Source organism: Pelmatolapia mariae, linkage group LG23 (assembly GCF_036321145.2).
Source record: "Pelmatolapia mariae isolate MD_Pm_ZW linkage group LG23, Pm_UMD_F_2, whole genome shotgun sequence".
NCBI lineage: Eukaryota > Metazoa > Chordata > Actinopteri > Cichliformes > Cichlidae > Pelmatolapia > Pelmatolapia mariae.
Genome location: NC_086246.1, coordinates 39060742 through 39083025, shown reverse-complemented (window position 1 = coordinate 39083025; position 22284 = coordinate 39060742). Strand labels below are relative to the sequence as shown.

At 41.7% G+C, this 22284-nt stretch overlaps 1 protein-coding gene across 16 annotated transcripts in view; it reads left to right on the top strand.

Moving 5' to 3' along the window:
• The window catches only part of celf5a (cugbp, Elav-like family member 5a), a 174313-nt gene that overhangs the window by 76596 nt on the left and 75433 nt on the right, over positions 1-22284 (top strand). For 9 of the 16 annotated variants that reach the window (XM_063465775.1, XM_063465772.1, XM_063465773.1 and 6 more), the window contains exon 3: positions 20576-20624. In XM_063465775.1, the coding sequence (XP_063321845.1) occupies positions 20576-20624 (49 nt within the window). Of the gene's footprint in view, positions 1-20575; positions 20628-22284 lie in introns of all 16 variants that reach the window. The other 7 variants (XM_063465767.1, XM_063465771.1, XM_063465769.1 and 4 more) reach the window with 1 other exon arrangement.

Sequence of the window (22284 nt, the reverse complement as noted above, 5' to 3'; positions counted from 1 at the left end):
CTCTCTAGTTTCACATATTTCACTATAATTAAATGTCAGTTTGTTTGATAAGAGTTGGACTTGGCCAATGACCAATTTAATGTGGACTACGTAATGTTATACAGACCATTTCTTGGATTTAAACATTGATGTAATTAAGCAGTTCTTTACTTTTGGACTTCTTGGACGCCCTTCAAGCACGGTTGCTTCATCAATAGTCCAATTTAAGAACACAAATGCACGTGCATATTTATTGGTTTTAGCTGGTGATAATTGCACCATGGACCTTGGCAGTATGCATTTTTAAAATACCCACAGAATTGAACATTTTCACTGCTAACAGCTTGTATGGATGTGTATGTGTACCCAAACAAATCAAATTTATTAGCCACTGTTCCAGTGTGATGTGATTTTATTGGCTTGGCAGTTAGGAGGAGATTGGAGAGCAGAGCAAATATATCTATGAGGAAACTATGAGAATGGTAATGCAGTGTTTTGTGTTTACGGTCATGTTGAAAAGCAAGTGCACTCATTTTTAATTTTAAGGTTTTACATATTAGCATCAACCTCAGATGAACAGCAGGGGGGTTGGAGCCTATCCCAGCATCATAGGGCAAGAGGCAGAGTACACCCTGGACAGGTCGCCTGACGCAGGCCTAACACAGAGAGACAGACAACCATTCACACTCACATTCACACCTATGGGCAATTTAGAATTACCAGTTAACCCAATCCCATTAATTGCACGTCTTTGGCCTGTGGATGGAAGCCAGAGTACTCGAAAAGAACTCACACAAATGTGTGTGTGTGGGGGGGGGGGGGGGGGGGGGGCAAGCTTTAGCTGTTGGACAAATGGCCTTGCAGTACATTCGATTCTAGAATACTTTGGTATACAGAGGAGTTCATGGTCGACTCAAAAACTGCAACGTGTTCAGGTTCTTTGGCTGCAAAACAAACCCACACCGTCATGCCTCCACCACCATGTTTGACCACTGATATTTTCTGGATTTTAAAACCTCCCAAGGACCAGATGATTATTTTTTTTAGTGCATCCTGTTACAAAAACCTTTCGTACTTTCTTTTTCAAATGACTAATGTTTCAATGAATATCTTTGTGTCTGTCTGTAAAACATTTAGAGGCATTTTCAGATATTTTCAATAACTACAGAATGGTACTTTGGGGTCTGAACCACAAAAATGATACATTTTTTCAATAGTAAGCCTTAAAACTTCTGCAGGGCCATTATTGATGACACACTAACACAAAGTTTTAAAATGTTTCTTTGAAACTTGTCCTGTGGGATTATCCTCTACTTTGAACAAACTTTAGGGCATGTTAAGATCCCTACCTTGAAAGGGACAGCAAGCAGAAGAAACAAGTTTATTAAAACGGTATTTCATTTTCACAACAAATACAGTATGTGAGATTCGCATATAAATTGTTGCCATCCTCCATATGTATAGCAGATGGAACTATTTGAACACATAAATTATTTACTCAACTTTAATCCAAAACAGTTGGGTCCAGAAAACCAAATTAGACGTTCCCACATATTTGAGCTTTTAAGATTAAGCATATATAAGAGCGATGCTCTAGATGAAAGATAACTTAAAGATACTGATTTTGATAATGAAATCAGTGCATCATCAAAGGCATCTCTTTCATGAATTAGTTATGGCCAATAAACATGATACACAGGCATTGCAAAGTAAATGCAGTGCAGCGATGTACATAAAGGCTCTCTTTAACATGTTCAGGATTGTCAGTTAGAGGTAGAATAAACATTTTTTTTAAGATTTGATGAAGGGAGTTGGGGGTTGTTTGTTGTTTATGAGACACTTAAAAGAAACATAGCTCCATTTTTTTTTTCATGCAGACGAAAAAGCAATAGCACCAGTCTGTTAGTGCCAGTGGAAAAAACGCTGATTCAAAGTGTACTGCCTCTCTCTGTATTATTTCTGAGTATCAGTGCAAAAGACTGAGCCTGGGAAAATATCCTTTGTGCTTTTATTCTGAGGGACTGACACCCAAACCTGTGCATACCCACTGATGAAAGCTGAAAACATTTCTCTCATTGAACATCGTTGTAGCTGCACTGAAGAAACCCCACGCTTGATGCTGCGCTGTCAGCATTTGGCCAATTATCTTTAAGAATAGGTAAACCCCACCACTTCATAATATATTATATAAGGAGAATGAGCTTTTAAGTCAAGCGTGATGATGAAACTGTTGTAGGTGGCCTACTATAACCTTATGTTTTAGCTGCTTAAACTGTAACCTTATTGGTGACCATATTTACTTAAATCAAGCTGCTTGTTAACCTTTTAATCTGAATTATAAATGAGCATGGGTTGCCTCTTTGTGGTATTTTCATGTAATCTAATTTGCAGTAGACAAAATTGCATGGAAATTGGTTTTGGAGTTGACAACACAGTCAGCAGCTGTTCAGAACTTTTTTTTTAGGTCGGATTTCTTAAATCACAATGAAGAAAAAAAAAAGATTTACCTGTCAAGTGTTTTCAGCTGCTCCCTGTATATTAATCTCATTAGGAGAGTTCTATAGGAAGTGGGAAAGGCACACTCCATTATTTATGGAAGTGTAATTATCTATGGTGTCACAAGCAGGCAGGAATTTACAGGACCCCGGTTCTGCATCAGCACAATGGCTAGCTAGGTAATGAAGCGAACACACCTCCAGGCCCTACAATACACTATCTGATCTGCACTACTGTTTTTAGTGTTGCTTTTTGCTACACTATTTCTTACTATTGCAGTATCTCAGGAATGGTGTGCAAGGTGTAGCTAGTAGGTGATGACTTGCTTGCACTCGTATTTCCTCTATGATTACACACATATATATAATAATAATTATAGTTATAACAATGAAAGTTCAATGGAAAACAAGTAAAGACATACATCTTTGATAACAGACAGGAAACAAAATTGCAAATATTTGCTTGTTGCAGCTTTTTAATTTTTTTCAAATTAACCTCAAATTATTTTTTCCTTTTGTTTTATATCACTTTAAGCTGGGGTGACTTGCAGTGAATTTACAAATAGTTAAAATATCGTTAGAAGCACAGAGATGTTCAAATAAAATCGCTGTTCATTTATTGGGTGTGTATTTGCGACCCTACAATTTGCAGAAGATATTAGAAAAGCTTTCTTTTTAATTTTCTTGTTTGTTTGCTTTTTTTATTTTACATGAAGCATACCATTTTAAAAACAGGTAAAGGATTCAAATAGCAAAAGCATGCTTACAGTAAAATGTTTATGACTTATATATTTGATTGAACCTTCTTCTTGGGTTTAAAAAGCCCTGATTATATAAATGCATACAGTTAGAGCTTTGAAATATGTAATGACCATATAAATGTAAAAAGTTTATCAGGAGAGAAATACAGTTAAGGAGCATTCTGAGGGTATGTCTTAATTATTGTTACTTTATTGTATGCAGAAAAACCCCGGAAACAAAATGAGATAAATAAAGAGAGAGAAAATCTAGAGCAAACACAGAGATAGAGGAATAGAGAAGCAGAGACAGGAGTCAGCCAGGCTGGCACGCTTTCTAACTCTCGTCCAGCATTTTACTGTGTGTACAGACTTAGCAGCAGCTTCCACAGCAGCTGCTGCTGCAACGATGGGGTCATTTACATATAAATGAAAGTTGCCGATCACACGCTGCTGACCCCATTTATTTCAGTGGACAGACAGACGGGCAGGCAAGGCAAGCGCCAGCGAGTTGCCGAATTACTCCAAATTACCACATTTCCATCTCTACATCAGCCCCGTCAGGCCTGTAACCATCGTCCCAGTCACTTTTTTCACTGCTCCCTTCTCCCGCATGTACCCACCACCAGGTCTGGAGTGACTCTAATTGGCACTGGTGAATTTAAAGGACCTGTCAGTGGCTGAGGCTGTCACCACCCAGGACAGCACAGCAAAGAAACAACATAGCCAGCGTATCACAGCATGCCACAGCATTGAACAGCATAGCGCAGAAACAACATAGTCAGGTTAGCATTGCACACAAACAGCAAAGTTTGCACATCACAGTGCAGGAATAACAGAGCTCAGCATAGCGCAGTACAGTACAACACTATATAAGCGACAACTCAGCTCATCGAGCACAAATTTATGTGGGATGTAGCATCCTGTGTGTTCATCTGTCACACACTTTTATTATTTTTACTGGCAAAAATCTCTTAGGTATTCATTATTTCCTTTATTTTCAATTACAATTCCTATTTAAAGCCCAGTTTTCAGTGTGTCTTTCATCCTCCCACATTTTGCTTCTCTCGCTCAATCATTTTCTCTTCCCGTATTACATTCGTATGTCATTAGTTTGCGTGAGCATCTGGATTTGAATCCTGAACCATATGCCCTATTAGCATCTCTATCTCGCTCCTTCCTTACACATGAAACGACGCAAATGTTCAAACACGCACACACACACACATGCACACATTCGCTCAAAGTACCACAGTCTCAAGGTTTTACAAGACAGATTAATGCTAGAGGCCTGGATGATCTTAATGTGACAGCTGTGTCCTTTCCCGGGCTGCAACCCACTCACACACATACACTCTGGCTATCTCCACACATAGGACAGTGCTATTTTCTTCTACTCTGAAAACGAGAGTGATGAACCTTGCTGTAGGAAGGCAGGAAAAGCTAGGACTTGTAGCGGCATTATTTAGCTGGTAAAGCAGCCTCTCCTCCAACTTATTTGTCTCTTTCCTGTCTCATTCTTGGCTAACCAAGCACGCACCCTTATTAGTTCATTAAAAGGAGTCTGCCGCTTCTGCCTGACTTTGGTATAAGCAAGGGAAAGGGAAAAAAGGAGGAAAAGAAAAGGGAAGAGAGTCAAAACACCACTCTCTAATTACCCAAGATTGATGCATCCAGTGAACATCCTGGTAATCAGTGTTGTTTTTATTTGTTTAATGGTAGGACAGGGATCACAGGCAGGCTGACCCTCTCTGATCATTAACAGAATTAATGCAGGGAGAAGCGCACGCAACTCCTCTCTGCTTGCTTGGTCCGGAAATAAGTGTCAGTGTGCTGGTTTGCGAATGCATGCGTGTGTGCGCGCCTCAGTTTATGTTCGAATTTGTTTACATCATTGAAGACTAAAATGAGCCAGCCAACCATACCTATCTAGATTCACTTGTTGAGATGGATATTATTCTGCATGAGATCACTCCACTGTGGAGCTCATTCACTTGCTACGCAACTGTAGATAGGTGATTTTACAGGGCTGCATCCAATTAAAAAATACAATTTACTTTCGCTGAACGAGTTGACAGACAAAGCTAAATTTGTGTTAAGTGAATGTTTTTCTATTATAATAGGTTAGGGAACATCTGCTGACCTTATGTGGCACACGTCTTCTAAGTTTGCTGCATTTTTGGTTCTTCCCAGCGCTTCTTGTCAGTAATCCCGGCAGATTAAACTCAAGTCTTTCTCATAGCTTACTAAGAATTACTTTAAGATGTAAACATACATTAATGAGGAGATCTTGTGACCTGAAACAGGGACGGCGTTACTGATGGTGTTTTCTAAACTGCCTGTGTGGGACTGATGCTACTGAGTTCAAACAGCAGTTTAATCAGGATTTTGTTTTCCTTTTTATGGGTATGAGGCTCAAAAGCTCAGTATCTGGCCAGGCTGAGCCATTCACTACTTCAGTGGCTGCGTTGATGTGTTTAGATATCTTAACTGTCCATCTGCCTTTGTCCTTTACCATGTAAACATTAACAACTTGTAAAATATACTGTAGCGGCATATGGGTCTCAGTAAAGTCACTGAAAAATTGATGGTAAGCGTAATGGATGCAGCCACTTAAAAAGATGATTCTTGGAGTCGATGGTAATTAATTAACGTACAGTAGCTGTTTTCTGAGGATCGCCAGTCGACCCCCAGGGGCTGACATGCTATATAAATGTCATGACTCACAGTGACAAGAGGAAGAGGATGAGCCTTGATGGGCCAATGAGTAATTAAAGTTAGTGTAGAAAATGAACTAAATCTCAACTGTTGACACTGTTTAAACATCTTCATATTTAATCCTGACAGTAATGCCAGTCACACTCTTGGCCAGGATCCATAATGGATAGCCACACGACAAAAATCAAGCTTCAGCGCCAGTGGTAGGTTTCTGAAAAATGTGTCCTCAAGATGACGTATAAGCATTGATGGAGTGAAAGTGGGCGTGGGTTTAAGATTGAATTCCTTTCTTCATCTGAAGCTCTTAAGATCCTCTCAGACATGCTTCCTCTGGTAACCAAGTCTTCTTCTGAACTCATGGCATGAGTGTGAATATGTAGGCATACAGGTGTTTATACATATTCATAAATGAAAATGTTTCTGCTACGAATCTTTGGTTTTGCTGCTGTACGATGTGGATGGATGTCTGTGGTGTTAAAGAAGGCCTTAAGTTGGATCTATCTTTGAACTGCGAGTGAGAAGAAGATAATTCAAAAAATGCAAAAAAGGAGGAAAGGCAAAAGCGTGAGTACAATTTTAAAGTGACACGAAGACTGCAAGGAACCAAATAGTTTGGAGGAAGATTAAGGAAGTTAAAGGAAGGTGTGTAGCAACACTCCATAATGATCTGTACTTCTAAACTAAGATGCACCACTCTGCTTGTAAACACATTATATTCAGACTTTTGTTCTTTCATTGTTCTCATGCATTTATCAGTAGACACACACAAAGACACAGACACACACACTGGTAGCAGAAGAATGTAAAACATGGAGACCTTGAAGGCATTTTAAACCATGGCTGTCCTACTGTCCTGCAGGCTAACCTCCAGCAGCCCTGGCGATGTAGTGTCAGCAATGACATTGGGATTCTATTAGCAGGTTGTGCAAGGTGCTGGCCCCCTGCCCTGTGGTAAGACCTACCATTGATCTGTCATGGGAGATGGCTGCTCTCCGCTCCCCACTCCCATAGGGCTCAATTTGAACCTTTCCAAAACCCAGGACTGAACCCTCTGCTTGAAATCTACCTGGGGAGCGGAGGGAGAGAGGAGCAGAGAGCTCAAGGTCAGGCGTGACATCGGTGTGCAGATAAAGACCACTTGGTATGGTCGACACGGACCATAATGGCCAGTGAAAAGTGAGGTTATTTGTTATCGATTCCCAATGAGGGAAATCACCAGGTCTATATAATGCTGTTTATGGCTGGGCAGTGTATGTGTGTGTTCGGCAGGGCGGGGGGGTCGATGTGAGGCCAAGCGAACCTTCTGAAGGACAGACGAAGAAATGAAAGTCTTTTCTCTTTCCTTTGCTCTCTCTAGCCTTCTGTTTTGAATGAGTGCATAGTGATCTGCTTTCCCAGCCAGCCTCATTTGTATTTTTACTGAATTACCCCGGATGCGCAACCTGAACCCACTTAAGCATGTCACTTAGCGTTTGTTGAAGTTAGCCTAGACACGGCCCTCATCAGGTTTCAATGAGGGAGGCTGTGGCTAAGTGGCCACTTGTCATGTTTATTTATTTCATTTTTCCAGTTTCCCACATGATGCCTATGTTTACTGTCCAAGCTGTTTAAAAAGAAAAGCAAGACAAGAGGGAGAGACGTAGCTGATGAACAACGTATAAGCGCCATACCGTGTCATGATGGTTCATAAACTTCTGCTTGTAACTTTTCTAAACCGCTGCTATAGCGTGGTAGGATCGAGCATGTTCTCTTTAAGTGTAGATGGAGGTTAAATATGCCGGAGAGGAGGTGTTTGAATAATCTTGAATAAAATGTGTTTACATATAGTCATAGAGTCTTTTAATCCTTTTTGACTCACACAATATGAAGCAACACTGAGGAACACAGGGGTGTATGTGAATTAACAGTGTGAAAGTACAAACAGAACAGAACATTGAAATTGCCCCCACGGGCGATGCTCGTGTGTGCTGTGGCAGCGAGACACTTCCTGGTGCTGCTCCATTTTATATGTATGAAAATCTCTCACGGATCCATGATATACATTATAGATGAGGGCTCCCATTCTGCACTCCAGTCACTGGAGCAGAATTTTCCATGATATGCACCCCCACCGACACCACCGCCACTGCCGCCCACTCCTCTCCTCTCTTTCTCCCATTTCTCTCTCTCTCCATTCATTTCTCCTTCCATATGCCCTCCCATTGGAACATTGTTTCATCCCTCACCAGTTTCCTTTCATCCCTCTCCAGCCCTTTGGTCTCTTATCATTTTATCCTTCCATAAGTCAAATCTTACATCTTTACTTCCACTCATCCACCCTTCCTTCTTTCACTTATGCCTCCCCTCCCCCCGTACCATGGAACAAGCAAGTGAGCAAAGAACATGTGACCAGAGAGGTGGGAGCCTGCCCGGCCTCCCCCTGCGGTGCCACCATACGTTGATTTGTCTCCTCCGGTTCCATATTGATTTTGTTTTAAACAAGGGAAAAATACAAGAAGAATGAGGTGCCAGAGGTGACATGAAATAAAAAAAATAAAATAAAAAGTGAAAAGGGGAAAAGGGAGGGAGGGGGGAAGAAGAACAAGAAAGTGAAAAGAGGAAAAGTGTTTCTATGTATCAAATCTATGAGTCGGGTCCCAGGTGGTGCTAGGGTATTATAAAGAGGTTACCTTACAGAGGGTAGACTCAAAAAGAAGGGAACAGAAGTGGAAAGAGACTCCTTTATTTAAAAAGCTCTTTTTTTTATTCCACCCGTTTACTTTGTGCTTGCTAAATGAGTTCTGGGGTCGGCTATGTGGCAAATGCATCTCATTCTACGTCATGGTACAGTTCCTGCCTTAAAATGATTCTCTGCTTAGTTCAATTTAAGTTGTGCGCAGAATAATCGATCCCCCCATTAATTCTACTTAGCTGAGCTTCACAGTACAAGCCTGGGCTTGACTGGTCCACCAAGGCCAGTGCTGCTGAATGGCTGACCTTTACACGGCTTGGACTGCCATTGATTTTCAGCAGGACTTATTTCATGAACTGGGGGTTGGGACGGGGCGCCCAGATGAAGATGAACTATGAGGTAAAATCACTTCTTTGGCCCTTTCCATTTTCTGTTCACTCTCCTCTCTCCTATTGCTTTCTTTTTTTTCTCTGTCCTCGTTACTTTGGAATAAGCACTGTAAACCATATTGGCTGAGGACTGTGGCTGCTATGAGAGCAAATAAAGTGTCCCCTCTGTGGACCCCCGCCCCACTCAACTCCACCACTGCCATGAGTTACGAGCCCACCCTCCAACCCTTGTCTTGATGTGTGTGTGTGTGTGTGTGTGTGTGTGTGTGTGTGAGCGTATTTTCATATCTTTGTGGGGACCAAAAATTGGACATTTACTTTACTTATGGGGACCAAAATACCCACAAGTTTGAAGACATTATAGAGACTCAAAATGTGGTTTTATTGTCAGGGTTACGATTGGGTTACGGTTAGGTATAGGGTAAGGGTTAGGCATTCATTTTTTATGTTTATGGTTAGGGTAAGTGGCTAGGGAAAGCATTATGTCAATTGGATGTCCCCACAAGATATGAATACCTGACGTGTGTGTGTCTGTGCTTTAGGTTCACTTGTGAGTATCTTTGCATTCATTTTTCTGTCTATGCTTGAGTGTATGTAGGTTACATCCTTAAGTGCTTTTGGATCGCTCTCTGAGTGACATTGTCCCTTGGTATTAACACTCAAGAACAAATGCAAAGCGGCATGTGAACTAGCCTCAGCGCTCACAGGACTGCCATGAAAAAAGAAAGAATTGAGAAAAACAATGCTGACCTAATGGCTCGACACATCATCCACGTTACAAGAGCAGGAAGGACAGAGAAGAAAAGAGAATGCGGCTCAAATCTAAAATATAATTTTATTATGATTTAAACATTAGATACTAAACAGTGGTAAATATTTAAGCGTCTAATTTTTTTAGACAGATGTGTGCAGATAAACACAACACCAGTGCGATATAGTAATTGATGAACGTTAAACCAACAAGGAAGAAAAGCGTAGGAGGCTTCTGTTCTTTTTCTCGAGTTCATGCAGAGTGCACTGAATGTCTCCCTTTCTCCCTTGCCCTCTCTCTCTGCACCTCTCCCTCCTCTTGGCCTGCAAGAGCTGTATATCAGTGACTGTTGACTGTAAAAAAACATATTCAATTTTAATACCTGCTCATGAATACATGCACGCATACAAAAATCCCTGGGCAGAGGGAGGCATGAGAAGCAAGTGAAGTCATGGTCTGTAGATGCTGCTGTAAAAATGGAGGAGGATACGTTATGAGGTTAGTGGTGGGGATGGCAGGGGGTAAGATGCGTAGCATTTTGATGCTCAAGGTAAGGCATCGTAACTGGACAACTGAATCTCTCACTGAAGCTTAATTCCCTTACACCTCTGTAGATGTGAAAGAGAACTGTCTCTACCATGAAATATTGTCAAAGCTAACATATGCTTTTCTTTTCTGTTTTCTTATTTTTGTTTTCTTATTTACTCTGGTCATTTAATGGACAGTTAGACACTCTGCATTGTTATTTTTAGAATCAGAGCCCAAAAAGGACACCAGCCAGCACAACCTAGATGCACACCCCCAGTGGCACAGGACAACCAGTCACACAGCAATCCCTACCCCTAGCGCCCGCACCAACCCTGGAAGATTAAGTTGCACCCACCCCACCCCAGAGAACTAGGGACAGGGACACGGCAGCGAACCTGCAGGGAAGACTCCCCCACACAGGGCAGCACAGAGTAGGGGGGCAGACCAGGGGAAGGAGAAAAGAAAGGGAGACTTTTGGTGACCCTCCACCAAAGGAGGAATTGTCCAGGTGTCACACCTCAGGCAGCATCTAGCTGTTTGGAAGGTGTACTCATGGCTGGAAAGAAAACCCTAAATACCTGTGTCAGTTTAGCTTGAATCTTTGGCAGAATTTACAGTTCTTGTGATTCTGGGGCAAATCCTTCACAGTTGTTTGCATTGGAGATTGGGGTTAATGATATTCTGAAATAATGTGCAATACACAGACATGTGTGCTTTGTTTCATAGGTCTTTCACTGGGTTTCAGTGCAGTTTAAGGAAACGAAAGAACAAAAGCAATACCCAAAGAATGAATGTAATGCACTGGGCCAGTCTGGACAAAAAAACACTTGGAGCCCTCATCACTTTTTTGTAATTTAGTTCTTTAGCTGTTGTGATAACTACCCATAGCCTCAAAGAACATATTCGTCTATGTGTTGGAAAACACAAATCCCTCATCCTCGGTTCCAAGCCACAGCTCACTCTGCAGTGCAACTTTGCCCTGCAGCACCTCCTTGTCTTTAAACCTGAATCTATGCCTCTTTCTAAACTGTGTACAGAACATGACAAAATTTCTTTTATTCCCGCAGCGTCCAAAATTTTGACAGAATTTAGACGCAGGCACACATACTGAACACTGCCCCAACCTCCATTTACTCACCCACTTCAAACCTTACCATTGAAATAAGCCACACAAGGCCTTAGGAGGCAGTGAGGAGTGGGAGTTGGCAAAGACACTTCCAATGTGTTTTCCGCTCCAGTGCTTCTTGTTCTCACTTCGTCAGAGTGTGTTTGCTGCAGATTTGGAGAAATGGCGAGAGGTCAGGCCAGTGTGCTGCTTGTCTGGCCCCCGGGTTCTGTGCAGTTCAAGGTTGAAGCTGACACAGTGAGAGGGGTCTTTGTGTTTATTTAGCAAACAATTTCACCGTGTTGTAGCCTCAGACTTGAGGGGAGGAGGGAAAGGAGGAGGAGGCGAGAGAGTATAGAAGACAGGCCCGTTCCCTTTGTGTGGTGCTGAATGCGCTTATAGACAAGCAAGGATTTTCTCTAAGTGTCAGGATGAAACATAAGCAGGCTTTGCAGCCAAGGGCTGGAGTGGTGGGAGAGTGATGGGACCAGGAGAAGTCGCAGGTGACAGAGTGCTGTGTGTGTGCATGCGTGTGTGTGAGACACGGGGTATTGATATGCTGGGAATGAAGCTTGGAGCAGATGGACAGAGCAGGCTGGATCTATGTCGATCCTGTGAGTTCTGGCTCCTTGTCACAATCCGGCCTTTGATGGACTAACACAAAAACATACACATGTACCAGGCAACTGTGCCCAGTTGAGATTTTACCAACTTGATAAGAATCCTATTCAGTTGCAAATGGTTGATCATTCTATCGTTAATAACCATTGTGTCATACTGAGAGAAGACCAGAGGAGACTTACTATGGTTCATCAGAGAAACCCTCAGGATTCAGGCAGGAGGGCATTTATACTGAAAGAATGTATGCAGTAAAAGGAAGGGAGAATCAGAGTTAAAGGAGGATGTACTGAGATTCTTCTGAAAACAAAATCAGTTAAAGAAAGTATTGTTAAGCTCTCTTCATTTGTAGATTGGGTTCGTTCATTGGTCTGTTTCATTTCCAGGTTCTATTTTTTAGCCTGTCTCACTGTTTCTGGCTCCTCTCACACCTTTCTCCAAAGCAAAGCCAACATGCTTGGCGCTGTCCCTGTCTAAATCCCTCCTTCCATCTATCTCTATCCTCCTCTGGCTTCACCTTCTGCTGTTCCCCTCTTTTTCTGTGAAGGGTAGCATAGGGAGTGGAGGAAAAAATGCAGGTGCTGGTGAATTTCTAATAGGCAATCATAGTGCTCAGGACAAGATTCCTACTGGAGGTCTTGGGACCATTAAAGAAACGTCAACTCGGCATAGGTATGCCAAGAATTATGAGTCAGTGGGCAGACAACACTTTTTGGCACCTATTGGTCAGGGCAGCAGGCCGTAATCTGTCACAATCCTGGAGTTGCTGTGACAGCAGCAGGAGCATTCTGGGCTCAACACAGAGGGTAAAGGAAACATGCAGGAAACATGCAGCTCAGGATGTGTGTGTGCATGTGTGTGCGTGCTATTGGATGGATAGGAGCATTTGCGAGATTTGCAGAACACAGATGCCCTAACATATTTGGTACATTTAGGCTTCCATTAACAAACCTAAATGTTTTCAGAATAAAGTCATGGCTTCAAGAGCAGATATTCAGTGTTTGTTTCATTGCCTGAAACATAGCACAGACATGCCAAACGCTATGAAAACAGGGACAGGGCTGAGGGAGAAGTAACAGCAGCAAATCCAACACATGACCGGGGCTGCTGCAAGTAGTTTTTACTGTCTCTCCATATCAATAAATCAATAACATAATAATCAATAACATCTAATTAAATGAAAGAATGAACAAGACAGTTATTTAGTTTTTTATTGTTATTAATGAAAATTCTGCTGGACGTAACACCATATGATCTAAATTGAAGTGCATGTGTAGTAGTTTGCTTGCATGTGAGCATCCAGGATGTGATTATCTACATCACTACCTTAGCTGTAACTCACTGATGGTCAGGAAAGATGTAATCTTCAAAGCAAATATCAAAGCGGTGGCCAGATAGGAAACATGGCATCGGTGCATAAGGGCACCTTTAAGCATTAAAGCCTCACACAAGTCCAGATCTGTAATTCTGTCACGGCACATATCCTCCATCATTCCATTACTTCCTGCTCACTCCGGACCCTTTCTGTGGCGCATGCTGGGATTGGCATGATGTCGCCCTTCTGAAGCCACTGGGTTGGGTCTGTCGTCGCGATCTTATCTTTCTAAGGACAGTTCCTCAAAATGAACTGAAGAGAGTAAACCACATGAAACAGCGAGCAGAATAAAAAAGAGAGGGATTCTGTCTGTGTGTGTGGGAGAGATGTGAGCCCACCAAAAGCTTAAGCCTCCAGTGTGCTGTGCAGATAAGATTCATTAGATAGGTTGGTAAATGCAAGAGAGAGGCAAAGCAAGGCAGAGAGAGAGAGCGAGCGAGCGAGAGAGGGAGAGATTGAGCTTGCTGCTGCTCCAGCATTTGTTGACACAGATTTACAATGAGTCTCCCACTGCTTCACGCATTACAGTAACACACCATGTCAATAGCTCTCTGGGCTAGAAAAGCAGCCATGCCAAAGATGTCTGGGAGTGATGCCCTTCCCCTGATAACCAAAGTGTGGCTCATAAGTCAGGACGTGTAGGAGAAGGCGGGGTGGGACATGAAAAAAATGTTTCTCTTTTCTGTTTTTAAACACCCCACCCTCGCCCCACTCTTCTCTCGCAATCTCTCCATCTTCTCACTCATCTTTTCATTCGTTTTTACTTTTCTGTCACTTCTCTAAGATCCTTTTCCTCCCCCTGTCTTTCCATCTCCCTGGGTCTCTTACTTTTCTCTCCTTCTGTTTCTCTTTATCTCTTGGACGCCCCGCTACAGGCTCAGTAGGACAGGATTTAGGCATTAGCTCAATCCCCCTATCTACTCCCCCTCATGATTGCACACTGTTTCTATCACCCACATACCCAAGTCCAGTGCACAAGTCTTGTAGGACTCAGAGTCTCTCATACAAATACTGTTAGAGAGCTTATACTCCACAAGGCAGGAAGACATAATCAACTAGATGGACAAGCGTGGTGTGAAAGCGAGCATGCCTGTGCAGAGGGTTTGAATAGTAATAAGGAAACTCAGAGGTGGATGGTGAGATTTTTATATGGTATTTTGGGCTAATTAGACTCTTTACAGAAGTAATAAAGAGTTTGATCAGAACCAACACATCCACGCCATGCGTGTCTGCTGAGTCATGGGGCGCCACAAATGAGGTAGTTCTGATGTGTGACATTCACCTTCATGAAATCTTGATGAGAGCCGAGTTCTGTTGTCTGTGTAATGAGGGCTGTAGCAGGCAGACAGCTGGCCAACCACTTCAGCTACTAAAGCTATGATAATAGAGAGGGTTGGAAAGTCTTTTGGAAAGCATTCGGTAGATGGACTTTAGGCTGTTTCTGGGAGGCAGTTAGTGTTTTGGGGGAAGAAATAAACAGGAACTTGGATGGCATCAGACAACAGAAGGTCTAATGGTCTTAATCAGAGATGTTGTAGTGGTGCTAGTGGTTATGGTACTACAGATTGCACATGTTCGTGAGTTAGCTGTGGCTTCATTGCTAATTGGTGTATTACAAGAAGAAGCATTCAGTGTAACAGATGGATATTAACAATTTTGTTCCAATATAAGTTGTTCAGCCTTTGTAAAAAAGTAACACTTAATCATACAGCATAAGTACAAAGTAAAAACAAATTGCACTCTGAGCAGCAGTATACATGTTTATCTTTGAGTGCACCTCTACACATGAAATCCTGCAAGAAAATCATAATAAAGCCTGTGTCTTATTTCTATTCAAAGTGAATATAGATTTATGGAGTAGAACTTTTCTTGCTTACAAATCTGATACCGACTAGCTGAGGTCTGCAGGTGTCTGTCAGTCCATGTCAGTGCCTCGAGCTTTAAATCCTTTTGCTTCTGATAGGAATCCCAAAGCTTATAGTGGCTGCCATCTTCTCAGCACTGACTGATGCTTCTTATCAGGACCACCACACTGCTGCTGCCAGCACATTTCCACATATGGCTAAATTATAAATCATTTGCACAAACATTCTCCCTCATGCATTCAAACACATGTGAGTATTCACGCACGAGCAGTACAGGATGAGTATAGTGTAGGCAGCAACGCCTCATTCATTCAAAAGTGTAGTTATTAGTTAAATGCACATGAATATAAACCCATGCATGAATTTCTGTTTATTTAACTGTTTTTATTTAATGGCTATGCTTGGTGACTGAGTTCATTTCCTGTTTTATTTTGGTAATGAGTTTCCCCTGAGTTTGGCTGTTTTCGCCTGCAGCCGATCACATTTTTGTATGTAGGTAGTGTTGTCTCTGTCAGCTGGTGGTCTGGCTTTTTGCCCTTGTGTTCTTTCTGTGGCTATCTCTGGTGTCTTTGTATTGTTTTGTTCCTGGACTTAATAAGTGATTCGTAGCTTTCATTGAAATATTCATTTTGTTTGCTACACTCATGAACTTTATATTTGGGTCCATACTTGCTAACATCCAACATCTAATGTATTTGAAATCACATACATTGTGTTATAGGCCCATGGTAATGGGAATATATCAAGAACTTGTGCTAATGGTTGGTGACAGCAAGCAGGGCTTTCACTTTTTTAATAAGTAAAATCTAATTTGTATAACACCTTTCAAGATAAACATGACAAAGTGCCTCCCCAAAAATGCCAGAGCATAAAAACAAAACTTAACCAAAACAAAAATGCACATAATTTATTACTATTGTGATTGCAACGAAGCACTTTTAAAGTGTAAAACATTACACAAAGGCTCTCTGCTGTCATGCTCTCTTCCTCTCTACGCTCTCCTTCCTACTGTATACAGTACAGATTTATTAGCTAGAGCCGGGGCCCCCGGACAGTCACCACTCAGCACTCCCTCAGATCAATAATTGGAAATATTAATTATATCAGCTGAGACGGCCCGGTCGGAAGGGGGCTGTTTATACTCCTGTTACTGAGCAGTGCAGCAGTATGAGCTCTGATGGCCCACTAATGCGTATTAATGATCCCAGGACAAACATTACTCTATATTAAACTGGAACGAAAGCCAGAAGACATCACACATATTATATGGCTGTTAGAGTTATTTTATTGCAGCCCTGTAAGTAAGAGCTGTTGGATAACTGTTTTTAAAGGACTGCTTCTACTGAGGAATTGGCTTTTTAAAAAACAAGACGAGATTTACTGCAGTTTTATTTCTGTTTACTGTTCATGTTTTTGTGTATTTCTTTTCATAAATATGAAAGTTCAAAATTTGCACTGTTTGAGGCTTGGAATCGCACCAGGTCTTTCAAAGCAGCGTTATTGTCTCTCCACTAGCCGTCTCTGGGGTTTCACCATTTAAAGAATGGGACTTTGTACTGCTCAATCCTGCTAAACTCGAGTTATGAACTTCCTCCTGTCACAGATAGTGCCAGCAGTAGACTTGAAATCCACCACACAACTGGCTGACAAAATCTCGACTACACATCCTTTGACTTTTGTGGTGAAATATAAAATCAGACACTCGAATGGCTCGATCCCAGAGATGGATAGGGATTGCTTAAATAGAAACCACACCTGTGTTAGGTGCCATTTTACCAGGTTAAAAAAGTGTGATATGGTATGTGTATCACTTTGTAACAGTATATGTAAAGAGATAGCTGACCATCAGTCTTGTAGACTAATGAACAGAGACAAACCAGCTGGCTGAGTGTGTATATTCCAGGCATAGTGCACACTACATTATGTTCTGCAAGCCCCGGGGTTTCCATCTGACCCTTCTCATAAAACAGCAACATACTAGTGTTAAAAGCTTTAATTCAACTGACTGCGGGCTTAACTGGGCAAATGAGGCGGTTCAATGAAAGCATATAGATTTGTCAAAGCCCTTAGAGCAACACAGTGTGTGGAATGGGAAATGGAGAAAGACCAGGGCTTTTACTGGGAAAACCAAAAACTCTTTTCGCTCGAGGTGGAATTCAAAGAATGTTAGCTAGTTTGAAGATCGTGAAGCAACTGATTGAAGCTTATTTATTGCTTCAGTCAAACACGATCAGTTTACTTTCACAATCTCCTGGTAATGGCCTCTAAGATTCAGAATAAGTAATGTAAAGAAAGAAGAAAGTCCCCATCTTTTCTTTCACACAGTTTTAAAAAACATGTTTAGGACAGAAGGCACATGCATCAAACTTTTATTTTACTGGAAATGTATTTTTATATAATGATGAAATTAGTATAACAACGATTCTGTGGGAGATACAAAACCCATTAAATAAATTAAAATCTTGATTAATGCAGTATGTGGTTGGTTCCCCTTGTAGATCCTGTGATGCAAATAATAATGAACAAATTTAGAAAAAAAATGAATATAAGAGACAAATTATTTGTGCTCCACAATATCAGACATATAGATATAGCGAGTTTTTCTCCCAGTATTTATGCACATTCAAACTGCATTTTCATCGTTTTGCCAATTATAATTGATGTCCCACAAATATGCAAACAGTACATTTGAGCAGAGGGTAGCCTAGGGAGGCAGGTGGTTAATTTGTGCTGTAAATATACAGTGTTTGTATAGTGCAGGTGCCTTTTTTTACCTCTTTGTTTTGTCTTTTTGGGGGTTTTTCACAGTGTGTTTGAAAGTGAAAGGCAGGAAAGTGGAGTCAGAGCAGCAGAAATGGCACTCAGCAGAGAGGCAATCTTATCTAAGAGCTGCAGGCATCTTTTTCCTTCACTCTCTTTCTCCCTTCGGCGCTGTACTTCTCTTACGACTTTCTCCATTTCTTCTTGTCGTTTTCCAAAATCTCACCTATTTTTTTTTTTTTTGTCTGGTATTTTCATTCGCCTCACGTGATCATTCCCAAATATTTATTAATAGATAAAAGAGAGAAAAGAATCAGTTACTGTTTCATTCTTTATTAGCATGTCAATAATCTACGAGCTCCAGTTGTTAAAGGGCATAGTGAGAAAAGATGCCCTAAAGTAGCCGAGTTAATTAATGGTTTCCTTGGCAACACCAGTACTTAATAAATTTAACTTAAGTTACCTTGTCTGTGCATGTGTGAGCACGCTAATAGTACGGGTGTACAATTTGCACTTAATTTCTGCTGGAATTACACGATTTTCTTTATGTGTTCAAGGGAAATTTAACAAACTGAGAGCCATCAGCTGTGACTGTTCTGGACCATAATGCATTGCTCTCGGGCAAATAAATAGACCATTAAGCTGGCATGTTGGAGGCTGAACAGTAACTAGCTTTAGAGAACTGCCTCCCACACACAGGCACCCTGTAGAGATGGCTGAGATCATAGCATTGTAGAGCCACAGCCGTGGATTTGGCCTCCTCCATCATGCATTTGAACAAAAATCAACTGGCAGGATCGAAGCGTCTTTTGTCCGTTTGACACGTCAAAGGCAAATTCAAAGATTTCCTGTGTTGTTGTGAAGGAGCCGAGGGTTGTTAAGTTATCTGCGAATTTGTCTTGCGGCTGTTTCTTTCCCCATTTCAGAGGTGTTTCTGTCTCAGAGGTTGCTTTGAACGTGTGCGATAGTATTGCGGTTGATTCTGTAATCTATCCGAACACGCTGTGGAGCAGTGCACCCCGTGGCTTGGCATTAGCATACCGTAGTGCTACTTTGCTCGTGTTATACAAGGAAAAGAAAGCACTTGTAGATGGATAGGGAGAGAGAGAGAGGAGCCACCCAAGACACGAGGAGCTGAAACCACAACCTTCACAAGGATAACATCCTCTCTGTTTTCCTACAAAGTCTTAGCTGGTTCTAGTTATTATTTACGATGGGTAAATTTATGGAATAATTTCAGCTAGGGAAGGTTACTCAGTTCCTCAAGGTGAAAATGGATACGTTTAGCACTTAATGAATCGGGCCTGGGCCTCTGCCCCATATATCAGCATGTTATTAAGACATTTTAAAATCCCATTATGGTGTTTCTCCTTGAACATGTCATGCTTTTATTGGACTGCCCTGTCTTTAAATCTGACCTTTTCAGCCCTGTTCTGGAATTGAACGGGGGGAAAAAAAGATACATGACAGGACGATGGTTCAAAATATACATATCTGGCTATAAAAATATCAGCGCAGGGCGGTTTCTTAGTCATTTGACTGCAACACCAGGAATGACAAGTGGTCTTAAATAGCAGCTACAAATGGCTCAAGAGGTTGCTTTTATATTCCAGTAATCTTGTTACATGTTTGGGCTATTTGTGGTCTCATTTTTTTAATCCAGTCTTTTTGTTCTCACAGTTGTTGCCTCAGTAAAAGTAGGGTGTGATGCTGGCATTTTGACGTGTGCAGATAAATCATCTTATGAGCTTTACGCTCTGCTGCCGTACATATACATATTATATGCACAGGTGGGTGTATAACCAGCATGTAAGACTCATATATTCAATTTAAAAACAGCTGCTGCTGTAACAAACATTTTGGGAATCATAGTTACATCTTTCACTCTTCTTCCAAACAAATCTGCCAAAGTCGGGCAAAACTGTTCAGCTTGAACAACAATAATGAAAAAAGAAGGAGGTAAAATTGGGGAAGGAGGAGAGCGTGACACAAAGACTGTGATGACAGAGGCATCTAATCCAGGCAATGCCATTCTTATCAGGGTCCAGTGGATTAGAGTGAGCCTTCTAACCAGAGAATCCTTCCCAGCCAGACACTCTCCACAGCCCAAGGGCCTGGATCAATAGGCCTGCATTGATCTCTCTCCTCCTGTGGCTGGATTCACTTTTATTAGGACTGCCTTGGTCTCTCTCACTTAGACACACATATGCAGCCCTTCAACTTCTTCATGCAGCCGCCATGAAAAATCCCAAATAGGATTGGGTGTGTGTGTGTGTGTGTGTGTGTGTGTGTGTGTGTGTGTGTGTGTGTGTGTGTGTGTGTGTGTGTGTAAATGGGAGCTTAGATTGTTTTGTTTTCACTAAGTAGCCAGCTCCAGAAACACTACAGTATCAAGTTGACTCAGCTGTATGATGGTGTTTAGGTTGCCTCCGCAGCCACGGCACTTTGATCAGTATTGCAGAGTAGCTATTCATATGGGAGCTAGGGAGCTTGACATCCCTGGTTTGTGGCCTTCTGTTGTAGCAACGCCGGCCCAAGTCACCACCTCTAACATCGCTGACACTCTTTCTTTTCTCTCTTCCAGATGACTCGCCCCATCCAGGTGAAACCAGCTGACAGCGAGAGCCGTGGAGGTAGTTGTCTTCTTTTCTTCATCATTTATTCACATCCTTCTTTTTCATCTGCCTTATCTAGGCTAATTCTTTTCATTTCTTCCCCTCTGATCTCATCTGTTCCACTGCTCTAAATGCAATAATAATAACACTCTTCTTTTGTCCTATCCCACTTCCCTTTCCTTCTTGTTGTTGCACTTCTATTCATTATGGGAGCAATTTGAACAAAACGTAACCAAATTATGTGAATGTAGATTTAAAACATTGGGTGACATCAAACAGGAAGTTTGATGTAATCTTGACTTGACTGCATGTCACCAGGTTTGCAGCAATTTGTAATTTTTTGTTGTTTTTTACTGATAGTAATTCAAATACTGGATTTATGGATTAATCTCTCATGCGTATGCTTTTTTTGATTAAAGAATGTTTCACTGATGTGGTGAGCTCTGCCCATCTCTCTTTCCCTGTTTCCTATTGTGAATACATTATTATTACACTGTAATTTAGATAGTTATTAGAATCAGTATTGGAACCGTAGCCATTGCAAAGATCCAGTTAAAACCCACACTGCTTGATCTTGTGCATTTGAATCACAAGACTAAATAGTATAGACAGGAAAAATGGAGCAGAAGCTTGTTCAGCTTGCCAAACAATCAATAAATGTGCAGGGATCTTGCCAAGATCCTCATTATTTGGCCTTAATTCTGTCCTCTTTGATCTCTCCCATATTTGGAGGCTTTTATGTACTCACTGTCTCTCTGCATATATGTTAATGGGATGCAGAGGCATCCTTCAAGTCAGTGGCAGAAACAACAAACCTCACTGTTATTATTTGGTGTGCATCTCATCTCGTGTCACCACGTAACAAAGCAAGTTCTTTTTTGTTATTTAAAGGAGGGATGCTGTTCAGTATTTGTCATCCTGGTGCAAAGAGAGAGATTTGGATGGTTAAAACAGAGGCAGAGAAAATGCAAAAATGATGCCAAATGTGTGCAGCTGCTGTGCAGCACTTCTAAAGCTTTACCTAAAAACCCCTGCCTGTTTTGGGTGAATTAGGATTGCTGGCCACTTGGCTGCCTGTCACATGCACAATCTTCAAAGGACAGCATAACCCCTTGAGATGAATGGAGGAAAGGCCAATAAAGATCACTGTCAGTCCCCCATGCTTTCATTCGTTCTTTCTTTCTTTCTGTCTTTCTTTCGTTCTTTCTTTCTTTCTATGCCATCCTCCCTCCTTCTCTAAAACATTTACAGGAGTGGTGAGACAAGCACAAGGGTCTTGTGCTGTCAAGATTGATGTCCCCTATAGCTCCATTGATTTTGCCATTGTGGTGCTGTGTGTCCACATTAACAATGACACTCAGCTGTCTCTTTACTTGGTTGTGAGTAGCTGGGTTTAGAGCTCCCAGGGCACTTTGGTCAGTATGGGGTCTTCTTAGTGGCCGGCCGTGGGGACCCCGCTGAGGAACAAATGAGTGCTGGAACAGACCTGAGAGTCGCACATCATCTTAAATGAACAGGTCAGAGTGCCACCACAGGGGCAATCAAACACAAGCGTGACTTTAACAGGTTAGGACAGAAGTGAAAGCGGGGAGACGTAGTTTGTGGGGAGGGGAACGATCTGACTGTCATTTTAAAATCTGCTGTTCTTCTTCTAATCTGCTGTCCTGAATTCTTTCCT